The sequence below is a fragment of the Mustelus asterias genome, chromosome 9, assembly GCF_964213995.1.
Source record: "Mustelus asterias chromosome 9, sMusAst1.hap1.1, whole genome shotgun sequence".
In the NCBI taxonomy this organism is placed as follows: Eukaryota; Metazoa; Chordata; class Chondrichthyes; order Carcharhiniformes; family Triakidae; genus Mustelus; species Mustelus asterias.
In genome coordinates, this window is record NC_135809.1 from 83,059,041 (window position 1) to 83,075,695 (window position 16,655).

At 43.7% G+C, this 16,655-nt stretch overlaps 1 protein-coding gene across 1 annotated transcript in view; it reads left to right on the forward strand.

Moving 5' to 3' along the window:
* LOC144498778 (N-acetyl-beta-glucosaminyl-glycoprotein 4-beta-N-acetylgalactosaminyltransferase 1-like) overlaps positions 1 to 16,655 on the forward strand; it is a 736,002-nt gene that overhangs the window by 623,841 nt on the left and 95,506 nt on the right. Inside the window, exon 11 of the mRNA XM_078220446.1 lies at positions 1,704 to 1,813. Within this exon, the coding sequence (XP_078076572.1) occupies positions 1,704 to 1,813 (110 nt within the window). The remainder of the gene's footprint in view (positions 1 to 1,703; positions 1,814 to 16,655) is intronic.

Below are 16,655 nucleotides of genomic sequence, written 5' to 3' on the forward strand. Positions count from 1 at the left end.
ACCCCATGAGTTAACAGTGTGGTCTCCGACTTTCTATCCCCCATCACCACATGATTAGCCAGGCCCCTGGACTCTGAATATGTAATTGATTGGCTACCAGGCGATGATGCATGGCCAGCCAGCTTACCTGTGAGCATGCCCAAAGCACAGATCTGACCCTGTCTTTGGAACACTCGAAACAGCTACCAGATTCCGTACATTGCTTCTAACTGCTCTCCACACTGACGTTAAACTGCGTTTTTCCCTTTCCCCTTTTTTTGAACAAGGGTATAGCATGTGTAACGCTCCAGTGCCCTGGAAATGTGTGTTAATGTTCATGAAGAAGATCTGGAGAATCAGGATTGGAATCACGCAAGTGCAGGAAGGTTGATCTTTCCTTGTAAACCTCTTCATTGATTCATTGGAAATTACTGCCAGAGTGCAACTTTCCCTCATTTGTTTCTGCTGTCGCTGCACACAATGAGTCAAAATCAACTCCAAATTTACACATTACATTCTTGTTAAACTTTATCTGTAGAGGGAACTGTCTATTCAGGGCATGATCCTCAATAGAAATCGCAGATTAGTCAAAGGTGTGGTTATGGTGACATGCACTAATTTGATTTTTTAAAATTCATTCATGGGACATGGGCATCGCTGGCTGGCCAGCACTTATTGCCCATCCCTAGTTGCCCGAGAGCAACCACATTGCTGTGGCTCTGGAGTCACATGTAGGCCAGACCAGGTAAGGATGGCAGATTTCCTTCCCTAAAGGACATTAGTGAACCGGATGGGTTTTTCTGACAATCGAAAATGGTTTCATAGTCATCAATAGATTCTTAATTCCAGATATTTTTATTGAATTCAAATTCCACCATCTGCCGTGGCAGGATTCAAACCTTAGGAAACAGCATACACACAATACAGGTAAATGTGCTTCACCTGGATGTTCACTTAACTTCTCCCAACATTCAGTGCAGTATCTTGCAGTTTTTCTTTTTCACTAAATTTTGGAACCTTAACACAAATTCATCAGACACGGCACAACATTAGTGCAGCTTTTTGGTTTCTGTCCAGTACTTATGAACTTTGTCCGACAGGTTACTGAAAATATTGGCTCAGACAAGTCACATCCAAACTGTCACTGCTCTCCATCCAGCATGCAGCTGGACACTGCTCACTCTTTGCCTTTATGTAGCCTGTTCGAGCCACCCGTCACTGTCAGTTTGTTTTCCTCAGCTGGCTTTGGAGTGGTTATTTCCAATTGGTTGAACAGATCCTGCTGACAGTTCCCCTCTCCTTACGATTACTGGTGATTCTATGGTGCGGATACCCAACATTATCACCTGTGTTACACACCATAAACAATAAGCTGTGAGCAAGGCAGAAAAGCACACACACTGATCAATATACATTCATACGCCCTGTTTCCCATTTACCCTTTTAACAATGAACTTGGAAATAAGTTAAAGTATGTGGGCAGTGTCTAATGAGCATTTAGACTGAGATCATGCACGACAGCAATGTCTAGTACTTAAATTTGATTGATCAGAAATGCAGTTAGCCACATTGGGCAATGTTAATCCAGGATACTAAACCTTTAATTTAACTTTCATGGCGGGTTCAAATGAGGGGTGGGGAGTGATCTATACCATCTTTACCAGTGACGTTGCAGGTCTTTGTGGTACTTTCTAATAGAGGTGGGGCTTTCTTTTCCTCTCTAGCTCCACCGATAGATCCATCCCGGGTGCAACACGTCCTTCCACCCTGTGTGTACTCACCAACTTACATAGTGAAGGATTTTCCCATCGCTCGCTACCAAGGACTGCAGTTTGTAAGTTTCTGGTTCATTTTCTGTTTCTTTGTTCCAGCTCAAGATTAATCCAGTGCTTTAAAGATTGAACTTGAAAATCTGCTAGAACCTGTTTTGCTGATTGAAACCTAATCCTGTTGTCACATTTGAGGGGAATTGTAATAATTCTTGTGGAATGTAGATTCATAATTTATTTCCCCCGCCCCAATATATTTCTGTATGCACACAGCTATTGACGATTATGGAAGCTATTTATCAATATAATTGATTGTCTGATTGCACTCCTATTGATGTTACACAGGTCTTGCTTTGAGTGACAGGTTGTCAAGCAAGATTAAATAAAGCTGCTGAGCTTCTTTTGCGAGGCTGGATTGAGGCCTGCAGGATTTGCTCAGTTCCTGTGTTGTGTACGTTGCAAAAGTCCATGCTGGCTCTCTAACTGCCTCTCCTAACCCCTTCCTTCAGTGCTCTTTTTGTGCTAAAACTGTCCTTGGCATTTTATGATAAAAAGAAAAAGTGAGGTTGACTGTGGGGAATACCTGGCCTTAAATTTATTCCTGACCAATTTTCTAAAATAAAATCTTGCATTAATATTGAGCTTTATCAGGTATCTCATAAATGCTTCAGATTCTCCAACAACATTGATTTAGAATTTTGCTGTTACGGTGGTGATTCGAAGCAGTCATTTTAAGACAGGAAGCTCCAGAAAGTAGCAATGCAATGAACCAATTACCCTGTTTTGGTAGTGGAGAGGGAGAAATGTTAGCCAACTCACCAGGTGTGCATTCCAGATCCTAACCACTGTCTGCTGAAAATACAAGTTTTCTTATGCCACATTTGGTTCTTTCGCCAATCATTAAATAGTAGTGCCTTTAGCTACTCTGTCAAGGTCCCTCCAGATTTTGAACACCTTAATCAACTCTCCTCTCAATTTTCTCGTCTCTTAAGCGCAGTTTCTCCAATCCACCCTTGTAACTGAAATCATCCCTACAACCATTCTCATAAAGTCTTTACTGTGCACTCGCCAAAGCCTTTACATCCTTTCTTGAAGTGTGGTGGCCAGAATTGGACATGATACTCCAATTGAGGCCAAAGCAGTGTTTTATAAAGGTTTATCATAACCACCTTGTTTTTTCATTCTATGCCTCAATTTATAAAGCCCAGGATCCTGATTTATTTTTAACTGCACTCTCAACCTGTTCTGCCACCTTGAACGATTTGTGCATATACATCCCCAAGTCCCTCTGTTCCTGCACCCACTTAGAATTGTATCTCTTAATTTATATTGCCTCTCCTCATTCTTTCTACTAAAAGGTTATGGGGAGAAAGCAGGATTAGGCTATTGAGTTGGATGATCAGCCGTGATTGCGATGAATGGCAGAGCAGGCCCAAAGGGCCGACTGGCCTCCTCCTGCCCCTATCTTCTATGTTTCTATGTAAAAGCCATTACTTTGCTGACCATGCGTCTGGCGGTCCCACCAGCCTAGGTCCTCTTAATGTTCATCACTAACCTCTGCACAATTTACAATATTTACAAGTTTTGTGCCTCCAAAACAGGCAGACAGCTACTCAGCTTAATGGAGTGAAATTTGTTTTGGGTGGGAGTGCATAATGGACAATGGTCTGCAGCTTGCTTAATAATATTCTTTCTATTGTGAAGTATAAAATGCTTCCAGTTCGCTGTTGCCCATTTTGCAATGTCTCTGAAGACAAATTTCACCCACAATGTCTGAGTAATGGCATCTCCAGTGAAGCAGCACTCCCTCAATACTATATTAAAATGTCGATCTAGTGCTAGTAAGCTAAATATTCACATCTGTCACTTCCACCTTCATATCCATCCAAAAGTAGCCATGCTGCAAGTGCTTCTTCCCAGCATTGGTTTCAAGGAAGTTAAGTTTCTTTCTCTTAAAGAAAAGTGAGGATGAATATTTAGAAAGTGAACCTTCACTGCCCATGTTATTTAGAGTTGGAGCAATTCAGGTTGAAATTGCGAATGCCAATCCTAACATATTAGAAAAAGTAGGATGAAACTCCAGAGGTGAATCGCGCTGCAGGCTGGAATTTGTTGTTGCAATCTTGCATCCCAGTCACATTAGGAAATGTTCAGCAGAAATAAGTAATGGGGAAGAGATTCTGCTTTAAATTGGGAGAAAATTGTGCTTACAATTGTTCTGGTTCAATCACAGTTCAGTGTTTCCGCAAAATCATGTCCATAGTCACCAACCATAAGCCAGGGTGAATGGTCAGCATAATAGAACGTTATCCTTAATATTTCTTCTTTACATTAGAATAGCCCTGGATTTATTTAAGAGTGATAGTTTAATTAATACAGTTTAATTTTTGTATGTCAAAATGGGCTGCTCTCGAAAATGAGCATTTTTAATTGGTGTTTGGTCCTCCATTTGTGAGTGGCCTGACTTAAAATCACTGAAAATTACTTAAAACAGCTATACTCAACCACTTGATGGTTCTGTTGGTGTACACCAGTAAGTTTCTTAGCAAATTTGTTTTTTAGCACGTAAAGTCTTTCAAACCCTGCTTGCCAATGAGTGCCTTTGCACCTCAGTAAACATCGCTCAGTTTGAATGGCCTTCCTTAAATACATGCAATCAATGGAAGCTGGCCATCCAAAGTATTTTGACATAGGAGTGTGGGCAGGATAGAATTTGAGCACAGTGATGTTTGAATCAGCATTAAAGATCACAGAAACTTGATTCTTCCTTGATGTAACTTAGGATTGAGTTTCTGCAATTTTTCACACTGGTTCACACAGATTGTGCTGTTGGGAACTAGCAGAAACTCTGCCTTGAGGTTTCACATATATTTGATGTGTTAGCCAAAAAAACCTTTGTGGTAAGACAATTAATTAAACTGACACTCTTCTTCCTTATTTCAAGAAATTTCCTCTGTGATGATAGTAGTGCGATTGATATATAAATATATATTTTTGATGTTTGAGGGGAATGTTTAAAAATTCAGCTTTATGCTACAGGCAGTTCCTATGTCTGGAGGGAATGCAACTCAGATGCTGTGAGAGAAGGATAATCACTTATTTCAATCTTGCAAGTGGTTATGTTAAGTAGAGTTAATGGACTTTTGTTTATTTAAGTTCCCTTGAGATTTTTGATTAAAGTGATTGACATGGTCATGTGATGATGTGGTTTATGTGCAGTCTTGGGTCTGTAGCAGAGAAGAAAGGCTTTTGCTGTAAGGAGTTGGAGTTTGGCTGTTCTGGTTGAAGTTAGGAGAATTTTACAGGCTTCTGAAAGCTCCAGATCTCCCTGAAAACTCCAAAGCTGTCTACGTTTATTATATAGCAAATATATTTATGATTGTTAACTATTTAAAGTGGCCTTTAAATCAATAAAAGGAATTTTGCTTATTTGGAACTGAAACACAGCATGGTGGCACAGTGGTTAGCAATGCTGCCTCACAGTGCCAAGGACCCGGGTTCGATTCCCGGCTCGGGTCACTGTCTGTGTGGAGTTTGCACATTCTCCTCGTGTCTGCGTGGGTTTCCTCTGGGTGCTCCGGTTTCCTCCCACAGTCCAAAGATGTGCGGGTTAGGTTGATTGGCCAGGTTAAAAATTGCCCCTTAGAATCCTGAGATGCGTAGGTTAGAGGGCTTAGCGGGTAAAATATGTGGGGGTAGGGCCTGGGTGGGTTTGTGGTCGGTGCAGACTCGATGGGCCGAATGGCCTCCTTCTGCACTGTAGGGTTTCTATGATTCTATGATTCTATGACCCAGGTTCAATTCCAACTTTGGGTGACTGTCTGTGTGGAGTTTGCACTTTCTCCCCGCGTCTGCATGGGTTTCCTCCGGGTCTCCAGTTTCCTCCCACAGTCCAAAGATGTGCAGGTTAGGTGGATTGACCATGCTAAATTGCCCCTTAGTGTCCCAAGATTTGTAGGTTAGGGGGATTAATCATGGTGATTATGGGAATAGAGTAGAGGAAAGGGTGTGGGTAAGATGCTCTGTCAGAGTCGGTGCAGACCCCAATGGGCCAAATGGCCCCCTTCTGCACTGAGAGATTCTATGAGTTAGAACTCTTTTTCATTTTTTAATATTCTTTAGTAGTTAAGTTGCTTAATTTGTTAGAGTTATAGTTAAACTGTGTTATTAAATAAAGTTTGTTTTACTATAAAAGGTCCCTACTTTGTCAGTGGAATCATTGCTAGAAGGAAGTATCGTTTCCTCAAATTTATGCCAAAATAGAAAAATTGTTGGGGTCCAGTCTGGCATCCTAATGTAACTTGGGGTTCTGGTCCAGGACCCCAACACATTAACTCCTTAATAGGGTGCAGTTCTGTGGCTCCAGATTGCCCAATGTAGGAGGGAAATAAAACGAGTCGAGCCTTAGAGACCGTGTCGAACTTCAAGAAAAGTTTTTATTCCACATGCATGAGGGAGAGCTGACCTCGGGCCTGAAATCTCAGGTTGCCTGCGAGTCCTCTCTGCCCCTGGTAGGTTGGTACAGGTTATATACTGTTTCGAGTCACAAAGGTTTATATTAGAACTTTAATTCCTCAAGTTGGATACAAAATGGTTCTTTTAATCTCGTTATGCAGACTGCATTGTTCAATACAACTTTGTTAATCAGTTTCTTGGGCAGTTCCGTTTACCCGATTATAATGTCAAAGGTGTTGTATTTGCCCAACCAATTTGCACTGATGTGTTAATCGTTATTCTCCCCTGCTAGATGATCGTGTTTATTGGAGGCTATGCCCTCCCTAGACTATATGGAGCCTGCCTGTCTTAATGCCGGTTCTCCCATTGTCGTGATAATTCGGAACAATCTCCTGCAAATCAGGAGTTGATAGCATGTGTTAATCTTTGTCTGTTGGCAGAGCAGGCCTCTAGCTGTCTGCATTAACCCTTTCCTTCCCTCTGGTGAGGCCTGGCTCTATGTAACCCTGCATGTATTATACTGAAATTAAATAAAATATGAATGGACATATGAATTAAAATATAAAAGACACGATTTCTGATATTGCCCTCCAACACCCAAGTGGCCATTACTCATATGTTCATTATTTTAGGTGGTATTGGGTATCGCAGTCAATGGTTTGGAAATCGAATGCCTTTATTGTCATATGCAATAACTTCCATAAAGAAAACAGCTTGTTGGCCATAACCCAGGAGGACGGATTGTGCGCTTTTTGCTAGACAGGCACATACACTTCCGGCCTTTCATTTTGAAGTCTTTGTAGTCTGTAGAGCAATTTCCAGGCCAATCTTCTTCTGTCCTCGCCCAATGTCCACACCAGTGCACCAGGGAATTGTGGGTAGCAGGCAGGAGTGGGAATCTTTGACTGATTTGACCTCTATCTTTCCCAGGGACATTGAAACCCATTGTAGTGACCCCTAGTCCAGTTGACAATCCAGCTAAGCATCTGAATGAAGCCTTTCTGCTCTGTGCAGCTAAGCTATTCACTGGATGAACTTTCCAAACCATTGGAAAGCTACAGGATGGACATCTCTAGAGTGATTGACTGGCATAAAAAATATCAGAAGATCTTGTAAGACCACTGCTGGGTTCCTATTGCAGTGGGAAGTCCTGCTCATTCAATAACATTCATTCAATGCAATGTCATAGTGTTCTCAAAGCATTATGCTGTTTACAGAGGAAGGTTTCCAGTATAAAGATCAGTAGATTTTCTGTGTATGCTCTTAGCCCTGGGAAATTTGAAATCACATCTGTCAAACACATGCTTTTCAAGTGTAACTCACTACAGAAGGTGTTTGATAGGTTTCTACATAATAGACTTGTTAACAAAATGTAAACCTGTGGGGCATTAGCTGCTTTGATATGGAATTGGCTGAGGGGCAGAAAGCAGACAGTATTGGTGAATGCTAATTTTTCACACTGGAGAGAATCGTACAGTGATGTTGGGGTTGCTCTTTTTGATGTATATCAATAACCTGAACTTGGGTACAGAGGGCACAATGTCAATGTTTGCAGATGACACATGTAGTAAACATTGAAAGGTGTAGTAACAAACTTCAGTATTATGGAGAATAATGAAATCGGAAAACACGTGCAAAATGAAATTTAATGCAGAGAATTGTGAAGTAATTCACTTTAGTAGGAAGAGTAAGGAGATTTAAGGCAATTTAAACTAAACTACCATTTTAAAGGTGATGCAGGAACAGAGAGATTTGAGGGTGTATATACACAAGCCTTTGAAAATGACAGGACAGGTTGAGACTAATAGTACAAAAGTAAAGAAGTTATGCTAAACAGGTATAAAATCCGGTTAAGCCCCAGCTACACTATTGTGGCCAATTGTGGACAGCACACTTCAAGAAGGATGTCAAGACCTTTGAGAGGATGCTGGAGATTTATGGTACCAGGAATGAATTAGTTAAAAGAGGTGGAGAGATCAAAGAAACTGGAATTATTCTCCTCGCTGCAGAGAAAGCTAAGGTTTACTATTCGACAGAGGTGTTCAAAAATCATGATAGATTTTGATTGGGTAAATAAGGAGAAACTATTATCTTTGGCAGATGAGTCTGCATTCAGAGTGCACAGATTTAAGGGAATTGGCAAAAGAACCAAAGACAAAATAGGGAAAAAAATATGCAGCAATTGTAGTGTAAGGGTATCTGGCATAGCAAGGGTTAATGTGGGGCTAAGAAACAGTACCACCCACAATGTGATGTAAAGAGACACATGGAAGGTGGGGGGGGGTGGGGGGGAAAGAATTTTCCCAACCCACCTGCCACAAAAGCAAGCGAGGGGGTGGGGTGAACCAGGCAAAGGCCTGTTGACCTCGGATGGGATTTTCCGGGTTTGGGCCGAACACAGCCAGAAAATCCCACCTATGATCTGAGACTAGGGTCAGTTATGGACTGGACAGAGACCTGTGTAGAAGAAAGCATGGAGTTAACTGATAACTTGGACTATACTCTGTATAGGTGACATAGTTATGTTTTATCAATAAACGCTTAAGGCAGAATCCCACCTGCGGCAGGTTTGGTGTTGGGTGAGAGTGGAGAATCTAATGGGAACAAAAAAAGTGGAAAACTGCTGATGTAAAATCAGGTTGCCATTCTCCCAATGGTGGGTTAATGGCAGGTTAGTCTTCCTGCTGGTTGATGGTATAGACGCCATTGGCACTCATTTGCAAATCATGAATGCTCATTGAAACAGCTGCCCGCCGGCATCCCATCAGGTCTTCCAACCTTGTGTCACGCCAGCATGAAATTACATCGGTCTAAAGCCTGATTGATAAAGAGTGGCATGCTCAAGGCAATCCTCAGTTCACCAGAGACTTCAGCCTGAGTGCAACAAAGCCTATCATGCTGCTCCTGATGCGCTGTTCACCACTCTGCCCTCCATCTCCATGCTGAGCTGGTCCTCATGGACAGCACCATGCTGCTGAACTCATGGACCCTCCTGTGTCACCGTCTCGGTTCAGTACAGGGTGTGAGGTGAGGCTGGTGAGGAGGGCACGAGTGGCCTGATGAAGACAAGAGGGGCAATGTGGAAGGAGGGCTGTGCTAAAAAGGGCGGGGGGGAGGATGAGGGCTCACAACTGCATGCAGAGGAGCAAAAAGGTTGATGAAAAGAACAAACAATAGAAAGCAGAGGGAAGACTGAGAGGAGAGAAGCTGGACACTGACAAGCTGTGTAAAACACAGACAAACAAGGGGGTCTAAGGGTGAGCACATGTATTGCTGGAAGGTGTTGCACAGACTCCACAGGTGGGTGTCTGTCAGTATTAGGGATGGACTGCATGAACACAGGTCGGAGCCGCAATGCCTTTTGAAGGTCACTGTTGTCCATAGTCCTCATTGGAAATGGGAACCATCTCAAGGCTCCTGTTTATGTTCAGGGGCTGGCAGACAGGAGTGAGTGATGCAGACATTCCTGCTGTGAAATGGGAAGGAGTCACAGATGACAAGGCTAAGTGGACCTCACAACCCGAAATCAGAGAGAGGAGATGGTGCAGAAGAGCAGCAGCCATGCAACAGGAGCAATCATTGGAAGCATGGTGTAGCCCAGCTGCAGGGATGGGTAAGAGCTGTGTGCTCCACAGGAAAAATGCACAGATTGAAGTGCAGGGCTGTCCTAGAGTTGCCGTCCCTGGGCATGAAGACTCTGTTTTGGGCTGCAGGGGAGATGATGATGGTCACAGAAGGCATGTGCAGCTTGTAGTTAGGGAACACATAATATAGAGAATAATAGTTATAGAATAATACAGTATGCGAAGCTCTCATGGGGGAGGGGGAACCCCTGTAAGTAACAGAGCACAGGCCTCCAGATGGGATGAGTAGATATCCACATGAGGCATTGGTAGGTGATAGGCTCAGGGGATGTGCGACAATGTCCACCATCACAATGACAGAATCCAGTATTTGTGGGGGAGGCTGGAGAGAAATAGGTGGCATCCCTACCTGCACATCGTGAGGCTCCAGGTAAATTGATGGCATGTGGACAGTGAGAGAGGGAGGGTTAAACTCTGTCCTATAATAAAAGTCTTCATCATCATCTCAACACAGGTAAAATGGCATCTTCCAAAATCAAAACTATATTTGGTGATGTGTGGGAGGGGTATGATTAAGTGTGGGAGGATAGCTAAGCTGGGCTCTGGGGCTGCTTCTAGGGATCCATACTCACCTGTTGGTTCTGCTATTGGACCAAGTCCAAATCAATTACACAGGACTCAGACCCTGTTAACCAGGAAGCAAGAGCAAGCCAGATTTCTAATTTTGCGCTTTTAAAGGGATAGAGACAACTCAATAGCCTCACGATATAATTTGAAAAGCTACATAATGGAAGACAGGAATGCAACCTTGGAGAGCGATACTATAGTGAAGGGGGAACAGCTGCATCAATTCTGCCATCCCACAGTGAAGGGGAGTCACGGGTTAACAATTAATGCCACTCCTCAGTGGCCAAAATAATTCCATTCATTCACCGTGAGCAAATGAATAGTTATACTCCGTGAAGAGAGAGCGTGAAAAGAGGACCTGGAGTCAGTAACTACCACCTAGAAGAGAGGCCTAATCCAATTCAGTCCAGTCTGTGGCTTGAGAGCAGAGCAGCCGTGTTCCACTTACCTGGCAGGTGGAGGGGAAAGGGACCACTCAACTACCCGGAACCAGCCCGTGCTGAGTTTGAAAGGATTGAGAAAAAAACTAATCGTGGCATCACAGGAAAACTAAGTTCTTTGTTTGGTAAGAAGCTGCTGTTAGGGACTGCTTTAAAATTGTTGTAAATTAAGAAAACATATCATTTTTAAAGAAGTAGCTATACTTGGACTTAAGTGAGAAGTACCAGGAATGAGGGGAAAGTCAGGGCCTAGATAATAACGTAATATAAGTAATGCAAAATAAATTACAGTTAACATGAGGGAAGTAAAGTCAAGACATAGCAGGGCAGCTCAGTTGTGTGGAATATCTGCCCTGTAATAAGTAGGAAGTCATGGAGCTGCTGGCGTCCTGGATTATATGTGCAGGAAGTGATATCAGCTGCAGAAAGTCTAGCTCCAGGTTTCAAAGCTTGAGAGGCAATTGGAGTCACTGTGGCACATTAGCGAGGCTGACAGCGACATGGATAGCATGTTCAGAGAGGTGGTCACATTGCCGTTTAGAAGCCTGGATGCAGAGAGGGAATGGGTGACAGCCAGGCCACCCAAAGGAAGCAGACAGGTAGTGCAGGAGTCCCCTGGGGTCCTGTTCAGAAATCAGTTTGCCATTTTAGAAGCTGGTTCCTCAGAGGAGTGCAGTCAGAGCCAAGTCCTTGGCACCACAAGTGACTCAATTGTACAGGGAGGAAGAAGAATGCAATGGTGATAGGGAATTTGATAATTAGGGGAACAGCCAAGTGTTTCTGTGGCCATAGGTGAGACTCCAGGATGGTCTGTTGTCTTTCTGCTATCAAGGTCAAGGATGTCATAGAATCATAGAATCCTACAGTGCAGAAGGAGGCCATTTGGCCCATCAAGTCTGCACCGACCACAATCCCACCCCCAGTCCCTATCCCCATAACCCCATGTATTTAACCTAGTTCAGCCCCCTGACACTAAGGGACAATTTAGCATGGCCAATACACCTAACCCACACATCTTTGGACTGTGGGAGGAAACCCACACAGACACGGGGAGAATGTGCAAACTCCACATAGGCAGTGGCCCAAACTGGGAATTGAATCCGGGTCCCTGGCATTGTGAGGCAGCAGTGCTAGCCACTGTGCCACCGTGCCGCCCACTCCACTGAGGAGTAGCATGACATTGTTCTGGCGGAAGGCGAGTAGCCAGAGGTTGTGATACCAATGACGTCGATAGGAAGGGAGATGTGGTCCTGCAATCAGAATTTAAGGAGCTGAGCAGAAAATCAGGGCCTTAAATGTTGTAATCTCCAAATTACACCCAGTGGCAGATGTAGGTGAGTACAGGAATAGGAGGATAAATCAGAAGAATGTGTGGCAGGAAAGATGGTGCAAAAGGGAGGGCTTTAGATTTCTGGAACAGGCTCTGGGAGATGGCACCTGTACAAAGCAGATGGGCTGCACCTGAAAAGAGCTGGCACTGGGTTCCCTGTGGGACATTTTGCGGGGCCTATAGAGGGGTGGGGCCTGTTGCGGATGGGGCCACTGGGTGGGGCAGTCGGTGAGGGTGGGGGTTCCCGCTGCCACTTTGCATTGGGATCGGTTGGGGCTGGAGGGAGGCCAGTGATCAGGGCGGACTGGGTTGGGGAGGGGGGTCTGCCTCCTGGGGAGGGGGGTCAGCGGTAGGAGGCTCTGCCAGTGTGGGGGGAGGGGGTGGGGGGATCAGGGTGCTCCGGGACAGGGGGGGAGGGGGCTGGGTTGGGATTGGCCTAGGAATGCTTGTGGGGGCCTGATTGGGCCGTGGAGAGGGCTGAGGTGTGTGTGTGGGGGGGGGGGGGGCGGGGGGGGGCACTGCGGGGCTCCTGGGCTGGCCAATGATCAGGCTGACCAGCAAATGGAGTGACTGACAGATCATGGGAGATTTGGTCTGAAGTTGAACTGAAAAAACCGTTGTGACTTATACCAGTTTTCTCGTCAATTCAGCATTTTTGGGAGAATCACCCCCGACATTGCTCAGTGTACTCTGTAGGCTGCCAACTAGCAAGAAGGATGTAGAGGAACAAATCTACAGAGAAATTACAGAGGGATGCAAACATTATAGAGTAGATATAACGGGGATCTTCAATTACCCGAATGTAGACTGGATCAGTGATAGTGTAAAGGGTGGAGAGGGCCAAATGTTCCTAGAATGTGTTCAGGGAAGTTTTCTACAGCAGTATCGCTCCAGTCCAACAAGAAAAGGTGCACTGGTGGACCTAGTTCTTAGCAATGAGGTGGGCCAAGTAGATCAAGTGTCAGTGGGGGAACATTAAGGATATAGTGATTATTGTATCATAAGGTTCCAGATAATGGTAGAAAAGGGCAATGGGCCATCCAGAGCAAGAATAATCAACTGGGAGGTTGAGCTGACTTCAATGAGGCAAGAACAGAGCTGGAATGGTTAGACTGGAACAAAAGGTTGGCAAGAAAGGTTGCAGCTGAACAATGGGCTACCTTTAACACTAAAATGGTCCAGGCACTGAAAAGGGAAAGGGAAAACAAATCCAGAACTCCCTGGATGAAAAGGAAGATAGCAATGAAGATTAAGAAGGAAGGGGGGTGGGGGGTGCGGGGGGTGGCGGAGGTGTGATAGAACACTGCATGCTGAATTTATACAAGACATTAGCTAGACCACAGCTGGAGTATTGTGTACAGTTCTGGGTGCCACACAATAGGAACGATGTGAATGCATTGGAGAGAAAGCAGAAGCGGTTGACAAGAATGGTTCCAGGAATGAGAAACTTCAGTTGTGAGGATAGACTGGAGAGGTTGGGACTGTTCTCCTTAGAGAGAAGAAGGCTGAGAGGAGATTTAATAGAGATGTTCAAAATCATGAGGGAGCTGGACAGAGTAGATAGGGAGAAACTATTTCCACTCATAAAAGGACCGAAAATGGGAGGGCACAGATTTAAAATGATTTGTAAAAGAAGCAAATGTGATGTGAGAAAAAACCTTTTCACACAGCGAGTGTTCGGGTCTGGAATGCACTGCCTGGAGGTGTGGTAGAGGCAGGTTCAATCGAGACATTCAAGAGGGCATCAGATGATTATTTGAACAGAAACAATATGCAGGGTTATGGAGAAAAGGCAGGAGAATAACACGAAGTCAGAATGCTCATTTGGAGAGCAGACACAATGGGCCGAATGGTTTCCTCCTTGCTGTAACCAGTCTGTGATTCTGATATTTATACCTCTCTGCAATAACATTACAATCAGATTCTATAACAACTGTCTTCCTTTGGTTACTGCAGCTGGCACATTCTGGGGCTGAGTACAGTCCTGCCCACTGAGCGATGTAAGAAGACAAATTTTTTTAATATACTTTTTCAATTCAATCAAATCAAGTCCAATTCAGAGTCTCAACAAGTTGAGACATTTCCGATCCAAGCTGACAAGACAGGGCCTCCACTCCTGTCTTGGGCCTGATCTACATGAGCCAAGCTGATTGGAGAAGGGGGAGGTTCCTCCTCCAAGACTTGAGCTCATTTGCATCTTAGCCAAAAGGCCGAGATGCCGCTTTTAAAAATTGCTTCATATGAAACATATGAAGCTTCAATGTAACCTGATGACCTCAACCAAGTGCAGCATCCTATCCATACTACATTTGATCTTAGCCAAAAGGCCGAGAAGCGACCCAGGGGTTAGTGTGGTTTTGAGCAGAGACTATTTAAGGCTTAAATATGGAGATAGCCTCGAGCCTGTACCCTTTACTATCCATGTGTAAACAGTTCTACTTGTTAATAAAGACTTATGGTTAGCCTACTGAAGACTATGAAGGCTTCTTCAAGAACACTTCTGTAACCAACACCTTCCCAACAGCCTCTGATTCCACCTATTCATAATTTTCCATCTAAATTTATTGGATGCGACCTTACCGGCTGTTCACGCCACACTCAGGCTGCAGCGAGGTGGGAGAATTTGGTACCCAGCCAAAACTGCAGCGGGATGGGAAAATCCCACCGATGTGTACAGTCGTAACATTCTGGCCATTTAATTTACTCAGTTATTTCACTCCTAAGTTCAAAGCTATGTCATCTTGTTGTAAAATCTGTAATTGTTTTAAACATATTAACATTTATCTTGTTGACACCCTTTGGGACTACTTCCACAGAAGATCATCTCAAATCTTTCCTCCTTCAGACTAAACATTTTCAGTTTCTATAGCTCTACCCATATCCTAACTTTCAATTCAGTTACCTTTTGCTGCATCCTCGCCATGTTTTATAACAAAATGATCAGAATTATACTCAGTACTATAAGCAGGGACAGAGCAACATTATGGTTAAAATTTGACTCACTTTCTGAGATTTGTGTTGTATTGTTCAGCTCCACATCCAAGTATCCTAGTTGCTCTCTCCCTGCTGTTGATGTGTACTATGCTGATGGCTTCAATTATCTATTCACCAGTATATCCATCAGAATGTTGCCTATGCCATGTCCTGAAAGGTAAATAACCATTGAGCTAGAACAACCCTTTGGTTTGCTGGTAACATTCATGCTTCTTAGTCAGAAGGTGAAGGGTTTGAACTCCTATCCCTGATGTCTGGAACATTGGCATTGAATGCTGGCAGCATGACGTCCAGCAGGATACTTGTGTCCATTAGTTGCCACATCCTCAGTCATGGGAGCCAAAAACAAACTCCTGCTACCACGAACATGCAAACATATTAGGAGCAGGAGTAGATCGTTTGGTCCCTCAAGCCTGCTCCACTATTCAATCAGGTCATAGCTAATATGATTGTAGCCTGAACTCCACATTCTGTCTACCCCATAACTAACTAACCTAACAGCTGGTACAAAGATGGTCATGGCCATGGTAGGAGTATACATGTGAAAGTCTGTTATCAGAGTGTGAGTTCTTTCACTGCGTCACGCTATTCTCCATTGTCCAATGTGAAGATATAAACACAACACCACCACATCAAATTACTTATATCATCGGCACATATTGACGTATTTCAATGCAATGAAAGGGTTCGATGATGGTATTTGTGCGCTAATCAGAAGATGTCTCTGTGTATGTGGTCATCAAATCACTTCTGTTGTCCACCGTTTGGCTCACATCATAGTTTGTCAGTTGATAAGAATATGACTCAGTACATTTTATCTATCTTACAAATTCTCCTAGAAGAATGGTCATGTCACAGTCCATCAGACTGTTAATCAACCTACGAATCCTTCTACAGCTTCACACTATTCCCCAAGGGAAGAGCACAAAGGTACAAAAACAACAACACATCCAATTGGCTTATATTGCTGCTATCTATTATCTTGCCAAATCTTGTGGCTTTGGTGATGCACGGCAATGAGAACGAAGGTTCAGAAAGCTCATCTCCGAAAAGCAAGAATCGGCTTTGAGTAAGCCTACATTTCATTCAGCTGGATGGAAGATACATAGTGATGTGAAGTGCTGTTAATGGATATAATAAAGGTCATTAGAGCAAAGGTGGGAATTTATATGTGTACTGTTTTAGTCATTCTTACACACTCATCTGAAATCCATCTGTTTTCTGTTGAAGTTAATGATGGATAGAGGCTAATAACCGTGAGAGCACTAGAATGCTGATGACAATGTCAGCACTTGAAAGGCACGTTCAAGTAGTGTAGTAGCTATTTGCTTTGATTAATTCTGCTGTTAAGCAATGGTAAATGAAAGTATTTTGTCAACTCATGACTGATGAACAACTGAATTTGGTCAGGCAGGAACAAAACAGATTAAATATCCAGGTCCCACGTCATGTTTAACAGTGCCTTAAGACATCAGTG